At 45.4% G+C, this 16,427-nt stretch overlaps 1 protein-coding gene across 2 annotated transcripts; it reads right to left on the reverse strand.

Moving 5' to 3' along the window:
* Positions 1 to 502: 502 nt before the first annotated feature.
* VSIG4 (V-set and immunoglobulin domain containing 4) lies at positions 503 to 16,087 on the reverse strand. Of its 2 annotated transcripts, XM_053374180.1 has the most exons (10): positions 13,989 to 16,087; positions 9,145 to 9,501; positions 8,153 to 8,434; positions 6,870 to 6,935; positions 6,271 to 6,354; positions 4,981 to 5,046; positions 4,307 to 4,408; positions 3,790 to 3,811; positions 2,672 to 2,767; positions 503 to 700 (listed from the first exon to the last, which is right to left on the reverse strand). In XM_053374180.1, exons 1-10 carry the CDS (start codon positions 14,044 to 14,046, stop codon positions 688 to 690), a joined length of 1,146 nt encoding a protein of 381 aa, XP_053230155.1. In that variant the 5' UTR covers positions 14,047 to 16,087; the 3' UTR covers positions 503 to 687. The 2 variants fall into 2 exon arrangements, with proteins under 2 accessions (XP_053230155.1, XP_053230154.1); XM_053374179.1 differs by lacking the exon at positions 503 to 700 and having other exon boundaries at positions 2,408 to 2,767; positions 13,989 to 16,086.
* Between the last annotated feature and the right edge of the window lie 340 nt (positions 16,088 to 16,427).

Consider the following 16,427-nt stretch of genomic DNA (forward strand, 5'->3'; position numbering starts at 1 on the left):
AGAATCCAGAGTGCAGTCATGCCCAACCTGGGGGTTGTATCCCAAAAATATCAGAAGGGTACCAGGTTGGGGAAGGTAGCTATAGCACAATGAAGAGTATGTTTGGGCCCATTGCTGGATGACAGCAATACTGCAAAAGAATTCAGGGAGGGAAAACTAATAGAAGGCATTAAGGAAAACCCAAAACAAGGAAAATGAGATGGGTTTGTTCCCCCCCCCTTGTGAGTTCAGGGTTGGGAGTCCTGTCAGGCTGAGCAAAGGCATCTCTCTTTAGCATATCTAAAGCTTTGTTGTTTAAGGGCATGTTGTTATTGTTGTTGTTGTTGTTGTTTAGTCATTTAGTCGTGTCCGACTCTTCGTGACCCCATGGACCAAAGCACGCCAGGCACTCCTGTCTTCCACTGCCTCCCGCAGTTTGATCAAATTTAAGGACATAGGGAACCACAATATAAATACGGCAAACAGTGAATTTAACAATTTTTATTTATTTTTTTGGGTTTTTTTCCTGCATTCATATTACATATATTTTCTCTGAGGAGCTCAAGACGACGTACACACTTCACCCTCACGCCGTTTCATCCTCACAGTACTGTGAAGTAGGTTTGGCTGAGGGTCTTTGACTGGCCTGTGGCACCCATTTGAGCTTCAAGGCCCGGTAGGGATTTTAACCGTGGCCTCTCCAGTGTCCTAGTCCAACATTCTGTCACACAAATAGATAGATAGAAAAATTGTAATCCTCCCTCCTCCAAGTGGAACTCATGCATTGCCTCTTTACAATATAAGATCTATAAGTGACGGCAATGCAAGAGAAGAACAGCCCACCCACCAAGTGTAGCAAAGGGAGAATTATGAAATAGCTTGGATCAATGATTTTCAATGAGTGTGCCTTGGTACCCCGGGGTGCTTTGAATGATGGTCAGGGGTGCTGCGGGCAACCCTGGCCTCCGTCCCTCTTTCCTTCCCTCCCTCCTCTGATGCCCTCTCACGTCTCTGCCTCCCAAAGGCATGCGCAGCTGTTTGCTGCAGCAGCCCTGGCTACAAACTCCCCAGGCGAATGGTGCCTCTGGGGCTGGCCAGGGGGGTGCTGGCTGCCAGGAGTGGTGTACACAAGCAAGTGGGCGAGGGAGCCCAGCCAGCCAGTTCAGGCAGGTGCTGCACTGGACTTTGTTGTACTTGCTGTGTGCGAAGCCTGCCTGGAAGCTGAGTGCCCAGTGCTGAAGGGAAGCCTTTCTGCCATGCAGGGCAAGCAGCGCCCATTGCTGCCCCTGGTGCTGGCCTCATGTTCACCTTTGGCCAATCTCCATTGGGCCACTGAGGCTGGGGGCATCCTCTTCTCAGGCCCTTGTGGGGCGGTGTGAGGTGGCACCTCTCTTTGGGGTGGGGGTGGGGGCAGCTCAGAGACTAGAGGCGGTAGGAGCGGCTGCCTGGAAGACTCCCAAGGAGAGGGGAAAGGAGAGGAGGTTGAGGGAACCCTCCACGAGGGAGGGGTGAGAGGCTGCTGGCTCTGCAGGAAAGGGGTGAAATAAGTGGGCCCCTGAGCCCCATAGGGGAGCCGCAGAAAGAATGTAGTTGGTCAAGGGAGTCATGGACTCAAAAAGGTTGAGGACCATTGATGTAAATGACACAAACCTTTAAAAAAGCAACACAGGCACCAGTCTGATTGTCTTCCAGACCAGCAATACTGAATGAAATGAACATGAGCTGCTTTGGCAAAGAAAATATCACTAATAAATTTAATAATAATAACAACAACTACAAGCACAACCACAACAAGAACAACAGCAAGAACAACAACAACAACAACACAACACCCACTACCACCACCACCACCACCACCACCGCTGCTGCCACCACCAGCATATAAAAAAATCTGATTATCCTCCACCTTATACAGGGCAGTTCTGAGGCAGAGAACTGACAATGCATTCCTGAGGCACACTTGAACATAAGCCATTGCTTTTGTGACCCACACTCCACCCTACTTAACTAGGGTTGCCATCTTTCAAAAATTGAATCAATTTTGAGCTTTGGCCAATTTTTGTGCAATGTTGTTGAGCTTTTTTTAATTGCTAATTCTCAATTCGCATCCGTTTTCTTATTGCATCCTGGCTGTGTCAGCAAAAGTCAAGATGTATGGCCTCTTTGCCCAATTGGTGGCACAATTTTACCTCTAGAAACAATATGGAAAATAGCCTGACGATGGCTGGGTTGAGGAGGAGAAGAAGAAGAGTTTGGATTTGATATCCCACTTTATCACTACCCGAAGGAGTCTCAAAGCGGCTAACATTCTCCTTTCCCTTCTTCCCTCACAACAAATACTCTGTGAGGTAAGTGGGGCTGAGAGACTTCAAAGAAGTGTGACTAGCCTAAGGTTACCCAGCAGCTGCATGTGGAGAGAGGAGACATGAATCCGGTTCACCAGATTACAAGTCTACCACTCTTAACCAATACACCACTCTGGCTCTCATCAATGCAAAAAAGAAAAAGGAAGGCGCCTCACAGGGGGGCATCTAGCACTTCAATGTCAGAATCTGACTCATTGACCAGGGCCTCATACATATTGACTGTCTTGAGTTCTATCGCCTCTTCCTCAAGGCCTAGTATAGGTGCCAGGATGCGGCTGTTGTCAGCACTGCCGTTCAGTAACTCGTACTCATACGAACATGCACACCTGTTGTTTCTTCCTAGGTCATGTGGGTTGTCCCCATCACTTCCACCTGTGTTGTCATCATCGTTGTCTTCATCTGTGCCTCTGGTAATACAGAAGCTGAAACAGAAAGTAAAAGGTGAGAATCAGGTCAATAGACCCAGGGCTTGCAATAGGCGTAAGGGAAGAAAACGAAGTACTTTGGAGGGCTGGAACTTCAAAGACAGATTGGCATTTCTGCAGTTAGATGGTCTCTTTGCACAGCTTCCTATGTCCTGTTTCAGCCTTTCCAATGTGCACAGTCTGCTTCTGAAATCCATGCTTCAACTTTTAAACAAGTGCAAAGATTAACATTTGGCCACTTTCCACTCACAACATACCACTATTCTATCATGTTTTCTAAGGAGATAGGAGGCTCACTTGCTGTATGGAGTTGTGTGGTTCTTGCTGTCATTTTGCACACTTTTATTTTTCTAGTGGTAGCGGAACTTATGCCACTGCCAAAAAAACACGAATCAGGGAGCTTGTCAAGCCACTGAGCAAGGCCTGATTTGCTGGAAGTGTCTACTCTTGTTTTAAAGAGTTCCTAGATTTTAGCCCAAATATCTGATCCAATAGTTTATGTCCTTTGCAAAAGCAGGGGATCTGCTGAGCCCACTGGTGACATCTGGCTGAGGCTGGATTAGGACTGCCAGAGGCCCTGAGCACTGAAAAGATTATGGTGCTCTCCCCAATATGTAGTTCAAAATAAGTTCAAAATAAAATAAAAAAGAGAAAAGAAAAATCAAGAAGAGTAAGGAAGACTAGCAAAGCTGATTTTTCCCATGACCACCTCAATACTTTTTCTTTAAAATATCAAAGGTCATTCCCCTCCCAAAAACACACACACAAACAAAATGGTCACTTTTTGGGTACCCCTGCTTTGCTAGTGCCCTAACCACATCTTTTTGGATAATCCAGCCCTGAATCTGGCCATTCCAGATGAGACCTACTTCTCATTCACCCTCCTCCTACCACAACACATATGCACTGTAGCATTTATATTTCAGGCCCTTTTCACTTATTCATATTCATCTTTCCAATATGCTGCCAGCCCAAACATGTCAGTTCTACAACCCCTAGATAATCAGATAATCACTTACTATGAAATTGGAAAGCCGTCACCTGAAATACAAAAAACAAACAGCAGAACTTTATGAGCAAACGTCCCTCCAGAAAAGTACAATCATTTCAAAACTGCAAACAGCTTTTGTTAAAAATGTAACAAGCAATATCAGATGAACAATAGAAATGCAGCTTATACCCTAATCCCAACAAGGGGAAAACACATAGAGCTGCTGTGCAACTCTGTGCTGTATGTGGCAGGAGGGCACTGGTGCAGCTCTTAGGCAAAGCGGCCTATAAACACTCTTTCTGTCTGGCATGGTCGTCCTTTTCCACCAAGCACATAGCTTCAGGAGGGATGTACAAAGTTATGCTCAGAACTACCTGCAGTTCACTAGTCCCATAGATAGGGTTCCTAAGTCCTTCACCCTGGTCCACCTATCCTGGTCCTAAGGACTAATGCAGCAGAGTCCCTCCCTCCAGTTCTTCATATATCATTTCACTCTGTCAAATCAGAGAAGCCATTGTTTTCTGAGTGAAATCTAACTCACTCACCAGTTCCATGTATTCTGTAGCAGACAATACACATAAGAATACCAGTGAGAACAAAGGAGAGCAGAACAAGCATGATGATGGCGAAAGTTGACATCTTGGACCCTAGGACAACACAGCAAAGGATGAGATTTACATATTTGTATGTCTATTCATACTGATATGTTCATTTTAATGCACATGTTCCCCAAATATATACATTTTTGTAAACACTGCTTGCAAAACTACACTGCAAAATTCAGAAAAGGGTGAATTTTGTAGGGTGACACTGTTTAGGTTCTCACACTGTTTTGAAAAGTGTGGATTTGATACAACTGCCTTTAAATGTGAACTAAATTTAAATTCTTCCCACTCCCTAGTTCTGAGAATAGGTCACAGGACTTCAGCTTGAAGGGGAATAAAAACATTTTAAATCCTTTCCCATGTTAAAAGTATCCTGAAAAGTGGCAGGCAAAGGGTTGGAGCCTAACTTTCCTGTACTCCCTAGTATGTAAGGGGTTTGGTTAAAAAAACCAAAATACTTTTAGCAAGTCCGTGTCCCTCCCCCCCACTAATGGGGGATGCATTCAAAAATGGACTTCCAACTTGCAGCCTGAATTCTGCCACCTTCAAGCCTGCCACACAGGCAACTTCACTTCCTCCTTTTCCTTAACTTTGCTATCAAGTGCTGTCTTTACCAGTAGGCTTTGGTAAAGGCTTCCCAGTAGTAGTTGCTGTCGTAGTTGCTGGTATTGTAGCTGGACCTGCAGATCAAGGCAAAGATGCTGCGTCAGCAGAAAGGAGACCGGCTTTCACCCAAAGAGCAACTGAAGCAAGGCTGGAGGAGAATCTATGCAGCAGCTGTTAGAATTCCCCACCCCACCCCAGTGTATTCGCAGGGCGAATTTCATCTCCGGAGCCACACAAAAGACTTTAGGGTTGAGATGTCAGGTACTTCTGCTGGGGTGTCAACTGGGGTAAGCTTTAGAAACAGGCTCATGTTGGACAGGGTCTTCTTCTTCTTTTTGCCTCCAGCACTTTCTCCATGAAAACCAGCTCTTTACCACTGAATTGGAGCAAGCAGTAACCTGCAGGAAATCTGAATAGCTGTTTGCTCCAATTCAGCAGTAAATATCGGGTTTTCCTGTTGAAAGCGGTAGGGCACCAAAAACAACCCCCCCACACACACATGTTCAAACACAAACCAGGAAACATGGACCTGTGCCTAGAAAGTGCAGGGCGAAAGTTAAGTCTGGATGAGTCCTAAATGAAATAAAAATCTAAATTCTCCCTCTCCCTCTCCCTCTGGAAATGGCAGTGCAAAAATGTTCCTCAAAACTGGGAACTCCCAGCAGCAGTCAAGGTATATGTAGGCCACTTAGGAAGCTGATCTTTTTTGGAACACATCTTTGAGCCAGGATATACCAGTTACCTAGTACATTTGTATTCCATGTTAGCCCTATTCAGAGAAGACTCACTGAAAGGCATGAACAGGACTAATTCAGGTCGACCCATGTCAGTGTGTCTGCTCTGGAGGAAATGACGCTTGTGCTTCTGTGGGTGCAGAAATACATTCCTGGCTGCTAGTGAGAGTATCCTCTTCCTCGAGTTGAGTCCTAAAGAGGCAATGAAAGCCCCACATACTATACAGCTTGGCTAGTTTTTGGAGCTGAAAATGCTAGCCCCTGTAATGAGGTAAACTTTACCTGTCACTTGCAACCAGGGGTGGTATCCAGCTACTTTATCAGTACATCTATGCTCAAGGGCCAACCCAGGGGGAGTAGCCAAGGCCCCAGGCACTCAGAGAGAAGGAAAGGGTGACTAGAGCCATTGAGAAGGATTCTGACATTGCCTGGAAAGGCCCCTGAGCAGAGAATTTTTTGCAGTGAACCCCAGAGCTTTCCCAGTAAACCTAAAGAGTTGCCGCATTGCACATGTCCTCCTCCAGCAGTCTAAAACAACAGGAAGGCCACACTAATGTTCCTCACGTTTTGCCACGGTGAGCTCCCTTGAGTTGAAGCTGCCAGATGTAGTTCTTCCTCCGAAAACCATCCAAGCCGTGCTTGTGGCATCTGTGAGAATGTTAGAGATACGTCAAGTTGCAAGTCCCCATACTGTGCCTTCCCCACATGCACTCTTGTCCCCCAGGGACACTGTTCTCTCAGCAGGACTCAGCTGGGAGAAAACCATGCCCTGGGAAGTGCTGTGGTGTGGCATTGCAAGGCACTGGGAAGGTTTGGGCACCCCTCATCCGCACACCCCTTTGCTGTCTAGATTGGGCCTCCGCCTCCTCACACTTGATACACAACTAGAGATGAGTTTACAGGGGCACCTTTTGAGGCTGCAGGGTGAAGGAGTCCTTCTATTTCTATTTCCCCTCCATCCACAACCACATGGACAACTAGAGGATGCCTTCAACAAGTGGGGGAAACAGCAGACAAAAGCAGGAGAAGGGCAACTGGGGGCATTCCCCAAAGGCTGCCTGCTGTAGCAGTTGAAGGCCAGGCAGAGGGGCAGGCTACCCCACCTCAATCACCCATGCATTTCCCACCCACAACTCAAAACTGAACATTTGGCGACAGCTTACCTGCCACAGCTGTGGTGCTCATTGCGAACTCAGTGCTAGGCCCCAAAGTAGATGGCACTGCAGAACCTGCAAGCAAAAGCAGGAATGCATTTCTCTCTCTCCATCCCTCTCCTTTTCTGAAGAACAGATCAGTTCTTTTTTGCATGTAAGAGTCTGATAATCACTAGATAGTGCTTAATAACTGTTTGTATTCCACAGCTTTTATTCCTGCACATAATATGTATCCTGCACCATCAATGTAACTGGTGTTTTACAGGGCAGCTAACATACTGCAAAGGGTTGTTTTTTGGGGGGTGGGGGGTGTGTGTCAGTCCGGTTGATACCTGTGGGTCTTCCAAACCTGCAATCCTGTGTATGTGTAGAGTGCAAATCTAGGACAGGAAACCTGCTGAACCAATCAAACTAGTCTTTCTGTTAAGGTAATGGCCTTGGCTGGCTAGTTAAGTACTGCCATTTACATGTTGTAGGACGCTGCCATAGAGACAAGTGGGTAGGCTTTTTTCCACATCACCTGGTGGGATGCCATATCAATCAAAGATGGGGAACTCTGTGTGAGAGAGAGTTTTGGCTGATCTTGGAAGCTGCAGAAGCAGGGATGTGTCTGCTGTACGCTAGACCTAAAGCTGTGACTTGGGGCTTCCCTAGGAACTTAATGGGCAGGTAAGAGTTAAAATGCTGTGGGCTCCCAATTCACACTTGTCTTTTTTTTTTTTTAGATACAGGATTGTAGCCTTCTGCCTTATTGATCTTTCTGAACTGAATTTTATGTTAAGAAAGTAAGAAGGTAGGAAGATCCTGCTGAATCCAGGCCAATGGCCCATCTAGTTCACCCTGTTTTCACAGTGGCCAAACAGATGCCTAAGGGAAACTAGGGAGCAGAACACATTGTTTTATTGTGTACTGTGGATTTGATTATTGTACACTGCTCTGATGTGTTTTTAAAATGTAGTTTACAAAATTTGTCAAATAAAATAGAATAAAATCTATCTATTTCATGCAAAGAATTTCAGATACTGGAGCTCTTAACACTGAGGCCAAGCCTGGACAAAACTGATTGTTATAAATTGCGGGGGGGGGGGGGGTAGCTGCTTTGGAGAGGCTATTGTTACACTATGTATTGCTTTGTGCTGTATTCTGGTTTTCTTGAATTTGTATGTAGCCATTTTATTGCATTTTTAATTAAATATTATTATTATTTGAATAAATGAATGAATTGGGTTTCCTAAAACTAAATCACTCTGGAGCTACATCGTTGCATAGCAGAGGCTGTTGGATGCTCTTACTTTGCACGTTTATCCGAATAGCTCTACTCTGCTGGATCTGCTTGCTGACCCTGTTTTCAACTTCACAGTAGTATCTGCCAGCATCCGATGCCTCCAGCCGGTCAAAGGCAAGTACGGCTTCCTTGCCCACAAAGGTTGCATTGCTTCCTTCCACTTGTTTGAACCAGCGGTAAGTGATGGGCGGAGAGCCAGTGGTCAAGCAAGACAGGTTGAACCTCATCACGCCAGGCAAGCTTGTCTCATCATTGTTGGTGGCCTTAATGACAGGCTTGGCCACTGGAACTGGGAAGCAAAACATACTTATCAAACACCTGCAGCAAATTTGGTGCTTGCACAGCTCAAGCAGACATAGAATGCGAGGAAAGTAAAGGAAGATGACTGAAGATACTTTGGAATTGTAAGGTTCAAGGAGAATGTGATCCTCAAGGTTCTACCTCTTTTCACAATTGATAAAAAGCTTGGGGACCTGTCCCCTCCCTCCATTTAGAACATAAGAAGAGCCCTCCTGGATTAGGCCCATCTAGTCCAGCATCCTGTTCTCACAGTGGCCAAACAGATGCCTCTTCTGAGAAACCTGCAAGTAGGGTCCAAGCACAACAGTACTTACCCCTCCTGTGGTTTCCAGCAACTGGATATCAGAAAGGAGCATTGCTGCCTCCAACTGAGAAGGCAGAGCTGAGCATTGTAGCTAGTAGCCCTTGATAGCCCTCTCCCCCCTGAATCTGCCTAATCCTCTTTTAAAGCCAGTCCCATCTGTCACCAAGGCACCTTGCAAAGAAGCAGCTGAGCACCTGAATGGTGAAAGCAAAGCTATATTTCTTCTTTCTTCATATTTTTAAAATCCTGCTTGAGAATCTTTAATAAAAAGCAAACCACACATTCTCTGAATAAACAAAATAGAAAATGATACTATGCAACTTAAATATATATATATACACATATATATTGCATTTTTAACCATGCAGCCTTCTCAGCATATTAATGCACGTTACCTTTTTTAACCTTCAGTATGATGATCCTTGATATTGTTACCCTGGTATTGTTTTTGGTCAGGAAGGTAACTTCACAGGCATATCGCCCTCTATCTGCCATGTCGAGATCGTGGATCAGGAGGGAGACATCTCCCAGGGGTTGCTTAGGAACGGTGAGTCGGTCTCTGAAATGTGCCACAGGTGTTTGGTCCCCTGAGTCATTATCCCGGTGAAAGATGGCTCTATTGTGATGATCCCGCTGCCTCCAAACAACACTTTGTTCCAGAAAGTCAGGAGATGGGTCATACAAACATGGCAAAATGACCGAAGCCCTCCAAGTGCCATGGGTCTCATGTGGGCCAGTCAAATCCAGAACAACTGGGGGAGCAGCGAGATAAACAGCAGGTTATTATATTATTTCACAGGACCGATTGATTGATATGCCAGAAATTTGTAAAAGTAAAGGGACCCCTGACCATTAGGTCCAGTCGTGGCCGACTCTGCGGTTGCGGCTCTTATCTCTTTATTGGCCGAGGGAGCCAGCGTACAGCTTCCGGGTCATGTAGCCAGCATGACTAAGTGGCTTCTGGAGAACCAGAACAGCACACGGAAACGCCGTTTACCTTCCCGCCAGAGCGGTAACTATTGATCTACTTGCACTTTGACGTGCTTTTGAACTGCTAGGCTGGCAGGAGCAGGGACCGAGCAATGGGAGCTCACCCCGTCACAGGGATTTGAACCGCCGACCTTCTGATCGGCAAGTTCTAGGCTCTGTGGTTTAACCCACAGCGCCACCCGTGTCCTGCCAGAAATTTAGGCCTGTGCAATTAAAGTGAATTGAAGAATCTGGTCCAGCAAATCAATTTTATTTATTTGTTTATTTATTTAAACACACACAGACAAATGAGTGGGCCTTTTCCTCTGCTGGATACCGCTGTCATCCTAGAATGAAGAACAACATCCTATTGTGGGGCTGTGTGTGAGTCGTCGCTGATTTAGGAAGCCTCAGACATAGAGACATGTGTTGTTCTGTGTTGGATCCCAAACTGTGACTTGAGGCTTCTCTGGAAACCTAATACCAGATCTGCTGCAGCATTAATGCGGTAAGTGCTTTCATCTTTTGCTCACGCTGTACCTGTAATACACGTGTAAATAAACCTATATATCCTAAAGACATAACAGTCTCCGCTGGCCTTCATTCCAAGGAAACTAAACCTGGGTAAGCACAGGAAACCCTGGAGGCTCTCGCTGCTTGGAGAATGGGGGGCCAGTAACAATATTGTCTACCAGATCAGAGCATTAGCCCGCATGGGCATGGCCAAGGGGGCTGCCCCCCCCAAATCAAGTAAATCAATAAAAATACTTAACTGAGGCTCCCCCCCCCAATAAGAGCGTGGGCAAGGAGCTTGTCCCCCCAAATCAAGTAAATCAATAAAAATACTTAACTGAGGCTCCCCCCCCAACATGAGCATAGCCAAGGGGCCTGCCCCCCCAAATCAAGTAAATCAATAAAAATACTTAACTGAGGCTCCCCCCCCAACATGAGCGTGGGCAAGGAGCTTGCCCCCCACATCAAGTAAATCAATAAAAATACTTAATTGAGGCTCCCCCCCAACATGAGCGTGGGCAAGTAGCTTGCCCCCCCAAGTCAAGTAAATCAATAAAAATACTTAACTAAGGCTCCCCCCCCAACATGAGCATGGCCAAGGGGGCTGCCCCCCACATCAAGTAAATCAATAAAAATACTTAACTGAGGCTCCCCCCCAACATGAGCATGGCCAAGGGGGCTGCCCCCCAAATCAAGTAAATCAATAAAAATACTTAACTGAGGATCGCCCCCCCAACATGAGCGTAGCCAAGGGGGCTGCCCCCAAAGCAAGTAAATCAATAAAAATACTTAACTGAGGCTCGCCCCCCAACATGAGCATGGCCAAGGAGCTTGCCCCCCCAAATCAAGTAAATCAATAAAAATACTTAACTGAGGCTCCCCCCCCCAACATGAGCATGGCCAAGGGGGCTGCCCCCCCAAATCAAGTAAATCAATAAAAATACTTAACTGAGGCTCCCCCCCAATATGAGCGTGGGCAAGTAGCTTGCCCCCCCAAGTCAAGTAAATCAATAAAAATACTTAACTGAGGCTCGCCCCCCCAACATGAGCGTAGCCAAGGGGGCTGCCCCCCAAGTCAAGTAAATCAATAAAAATACTTAACTGAGGCTCGCCCCCCCAACATGAGCGTGGCCAAGGGGGCTGCCCCCCCAAATCAAGTAAATCAATAAAAATACTTAACTGAGGCTCGCCCCCAACATGAGCATAGCCAAGGGGGCTGCCCCCCAAATCAAGTAAATCAATAAAAATACTTAACTGAGGCTCGCCCCCCCAACATGAGCGTAGCCAAGGGGGCTGCCCCCCCAAATCAAGTAAATCAATAAAAATACTTAACTGAGGCTCGCCCCCCCAACATGAGCGTGGCCAAGGGGGCTGCACCCCCAAATCAAGTAAATCAATAAAAATACTTAACTGAGGCTCGCCCCCCAACATGAGCATAGCCAAGGGGGCTGCCCCCCCAAATCAAGTAAATCAATAAAAATACTTAACTGAGGCTTGTCCCCCCAACATGAGCGTAGCCAAGGGGGCTGCCCCCCCAAATCAAGTAAATCAATAAAAATACTTAACTGAGGATCGCCCCCCCCAACATGAGCGTGGCCAAGGGGGCTGCCCCCCCAAATCAAGTAAATCAATAAAAATACTTAACTGAGGCTCGCTCGCCCCCAACATGAGCATAGCCAAGGGGGCTGCCCCCCCAAATCAAGTAAATCAATAAAAATACTTAACTGAGGCTCCCCCCCCCAACATAAATTCTGGCTATGCTCATGCTGGCCCTGTCAGAGAGAGAAAATAGCGCCAAAATGCCCTCTTCCCAGGCATTTTCTTAACAGTGCTTACCATAAACAGCAGTAACCCCCCCCCAACCTGGGTTGTAAAGCTCATGCAAGCACTTCTCTCTTGAAAGAAAATTGGGCGTTGGGGGGTTTTTCCATGCAGGTGCCTTTCCGAGCCCTATTAAGGGCTGAACCTGCCATCTTTTGCACACAAGGCTCACAAGCAGGAGGCCCACAAGCAGAACCTGCCTCTGACAATGAAGTTAGCACATAGCCATTGTGGCTTGTAGACAGGTATAAAGAGCTAATAACGGACACCTCCTTGCATAAAGAGACACCAACTGACCTCTGAAGCCACCTGCCGGAGAAGGTAATAGGCAACTAGCAACCAGAACACTTATGAAACCAAAGACGCAAGACAAGAGGTTCAGTTACCTTTTAAAATTAAATAAATACAGAGGTTTTGCACAAGGCTTATTTACCATAAGTACACAACAAGAGCTGGATCAGGCCATGGGCCCATCTAGTCCAGCATCACATTATCTTAATGCCCAGCTAAATGCCTCAATGGGAAGCCCACAAGAAGGACCTGGGGTGCAACAGCACTACTGCCTCTGATTCCGAGTAATTAATTTAATATTTAAACTCTGCTTTTCCAGCAACAAATGTTGAGCTCAAAGCAACTAAGAAATACATTTCTATAAAAACAATGCCAGAAAACAACATCATAAGTAATTTGGCACGAAGCTAAAATTATGCAAGATTACGGCATCTGCTACATTTTGAAAACCACACCTGTTCCATCCACCTGTTCAAGCCCCCATGACATGCTAAACACTTCATACTTCTTTCTTAAACATATCAAAGAATGACATTTGGCTTATGTAGTAAATGTGAATGAGAGGACAGAATGAAAAGGATGAAAAGCCTTGCAAAATTTTAAAGGTACAGCAAATGTAGAGTGGCATAAAACCATCAGATCAATTGCAGTCGCTTAAATGCCTAGGCAGATTTACAGGGGGGGAAAGCATACAAATGTTCTACAACTTCTTTGGAAGTTTTCTTGTTTTGTGTAATTTAATCAAAGCCATAATATATATCCAGGAGTGATTAAGCAAACAGTGAAATTTTCTGCCTCTTCCTCACAACAATGCAACAGAGCAACATCACACATTTCAGTTGCAACACACAATCTGCGGCTTTACTGTCTTCCTAACCATGCCTAGTTCTGAACCCAAGCAACAACTTTGTAGATGAGACACCGGTTGCCGTAGCGGGAAGCATCAGTTAAGAAGAAACATTCCAAAGTGGAAGGAGAAATGTCTCAAGGCTGCTTTTATAATGAGTTGTTGCATTAATAGAGAAGCCGGAGAGATCGGATTCAGTTCTCAGTTAAAGGCAAACCTCCCTAACTTTCTGAAACAATATGTTAATCAAAATACAGCCATCCTTTTAAATCCACACTTCTCTGAACCCTGCAGTTCTCCATCCAAGTAATGCAAACAGAACTGCATATGCTGTGGTAAGATGTGCACAGAAATGTATATAAATGCACACAAACATGTATATATTAGGAGAAATTCTCACTGAAATGCTGATTAATTTTCATGTGGATTTGAAGGGGGGGAATTACAAATTGACATGGAAATGCAAAAGTGGCAGCTTCACTCATCTCTGTGTATTAAAGATAATATTTTTTAAAAGTCTGCCACTGGTTAATTGTGAAGCACATTATTTAGCTTATTGGTTTATTTATATTTTAAAAAGCCTGAGTATATTTCTGCATCATAAAAAAATCAAAGCAGCTTACAGCAATAAAGCCATGAAACTATACATTAAAAGCATAAAAAGTTAAAAACCTTTAAAAGTTTTAATCTAAAAAATGAAACATTGCAGCCCTGATTGTTACTCTTATGAGTTCTGAAGAACGAAATATTGTACATCTCATTTAAACAATATTAAAATTTCATCCTGAAAGGACTTACCTTTTCCAGGGATAGTGGGTGAAAGCAGCAGAAACCACAGCCAAGCTACCTTGGCCATGATTGCCAGAGACTGATTACTCTGACTGCTCCTCACTCTGTGCTAACTAGTAAGGAACTGAATCCTTCAAGGGTGCAGTGAACAAAACTTCCCTCTCTCTGCTCCCTACGAACCGGACAACTGCATCAGTGTATCACAGATTTTTATACCATTGCCAGGGTACCTTCGTCCCCCCTTTTCTGTTCAAAAAGGAAAAGAAAGGAGGGGCATCTTCCAATTGGCTGAATACATCAAGGACATTATTGGAGTAAGTTGGTTGATTATAATAAAAAAAACAAGGGAAAGCATTATCATCACCTTTGCAATGAAGGGAAGAAAAAAATGCACTTGTTTGCAGGCGCAAGGGTTTATTTGGAAGAACCTTGTAATAGTTATGTCTCGATTTCTGCATGACCTTTAGAAAGAACTTTGTTTTAAAATCAGATGTTCTTTTCCAACACACACTTCTTCCCCCCGCCTCTCCATTTTTTGCATCCTCTCCTTCCGCTCACATTTTATGTATATTTGCTAAGTTTGCAAGTTTCAGGGTAACCCTAAATGGGCTGAGAGACTTCGACACCTGAACTGCACTAAAAATTCAAGCACAAAAAGCCCTGTCAGTTCCATAGAAACTGAACACATTTAATTGATTTATTTTTAAGTGTTATGATTTATATCCACCCCATGGAGCCCAAGGCAGCAAACATTTAAGTGATAATTTTAGTGGGATTATAATGTTTTAAACACATAGGGTGGATGTGGCCTTAATTCAGGGGTAGGCAACCTAAGGCCCATGGGCCACAAGCGGCCCACGGGAGTCGTTTAACTGGCCCCCGAGCCACCCCCGAACCGAGCCGCCTGCTCGGCGAGTCCCTGTGCGTTGCGCTAAACTGACGCAGCACAGTGCGGAGACTCACTTCCGTAGTGCCAGAAATCGCGTCTGCGCATGCTCAGATGCCGAAAATTGCATCTATGCAGACACAGACACTGGAAATCATGTCTGCACAGATGCTGGAAATCGCGGCCGTGAGTGCGCGATCTGGCCCACGGAGGGATCTCCATTGGAGTGAACCCGGCTTAGGTGAGGTAAACCTTGCCTACCCCTGCAATTGAAGAAAAGTACCGTATTTTTCGCTCCATAAGACACACTTTTTTCCTCCTAAAAAGTAAGGGGAAATGTGTGTGCGTCTTATGGAGCAAATGGCACTGCGCAGAGAGGGAGAGCTGCGCAGCGCCCCTTCAACGAAGTGGGAGGAGAAACAGAGCCCCTTCCATTTCTCCTCCCGCTTTGCTGAAGAGGCGCTGAGCAGAGAGGGAGAGATTTTTTTTTCTTGTTTTCCTTCTCTAAAAACTAGGCGCGTCTTATGGTTGGGTGCGTCTTATAGAGTGAAAAATACAGTGAATAGGTAGTTGGGGAGCAGGGAAGAAAAACAGAGGATGCGGACTAGGTGCTGGGGAGTGTGAGGACATGCTGTGAATATATGTCTGCCTGCCTATGTTTTCTGCTTTGTGAAATGGTTCTGTGACCTCTGAGGGCGTCATAGTGCCACTGTCAGGTCTGAGGCCTTCTGCTGATACAATGGAGCAGGCCTGTTGAGGGTCAGGTTCGGAAAGGGAGTTGAAGGGGCGGCCGAGAATCATGGTGGGTATTTATAGGTGCAGCCTGGATCAGCTGATGTCTTTCAGAGGCCACATCTGCCCCACACATTTAAAGCTTTATGACACCATTTTTAAACACTCATGGCTTCCCCCCCAATGATCCTGGGAAGTGTAGTTTGCTCAGGGCGCTGAGAGTTGTGAGAAGACCCCTACTCCCCCTGCAAGAACTATAGTTCCCAGATCTCCCTGAGAAGAGGGATTGACTGTTAAAGCACTCTGGGAACTATAGTTGTGGGAGGGAAATAGGGGCTTCATAACAACTCCCAGCACCCTTAACAAACTACAGCTCCCAGAATGCTTTCTGGGAAGCCATGTTCTCTTATACCACTGTTAAAATGGTCTAAAGTGTTTCAAATGTCTGGTGCAGATGTGGCCTTTGTTATTTAGAAACATTTATGTACTACCCTTTGTCCTATGTAGTATTTCAGAGGTGTGAACAGCCACCCAGGGGATCCTTCCATACTCTGTTCCTAGTGGGTGAACAGAAAATATCAGCACAGTGTGCAGCATTAAAGCAAAAAACACCATTAAAAACAAAGTGAGTAGCTAATAAAAAATTGAAAAATTAAGCAGCTACAAAGTCCTGTTGTCAGGCATCCAAGAGATGCCTGAAAGTCAACATTGAGGATGTCTTCCAAATCTCTGGTGACACCAAATGCCCAACTTCTAGTTGGGGCCAGTTGGGCCTCAGTAACCCTGGTGTGGGGACAAGTAACAGTCATCTTCCAGATAAGCTCTGACTA

The sequence above is a fragment of the Podarcis raffonei genome, chromosome Z (assembly GCF_027172205.1).
Source record: "Podarcis raffonei isolate rPodRaf1 chromosome Z, rPodRaf1.pri, whole genome shotgun sequence".
Taxonomy (NCBI): Eukaryota; Metazoa; Chordata; class Lepidosauria; order Squamata; family Lacertidae; genus Podarcis; species Podarcis raffonei.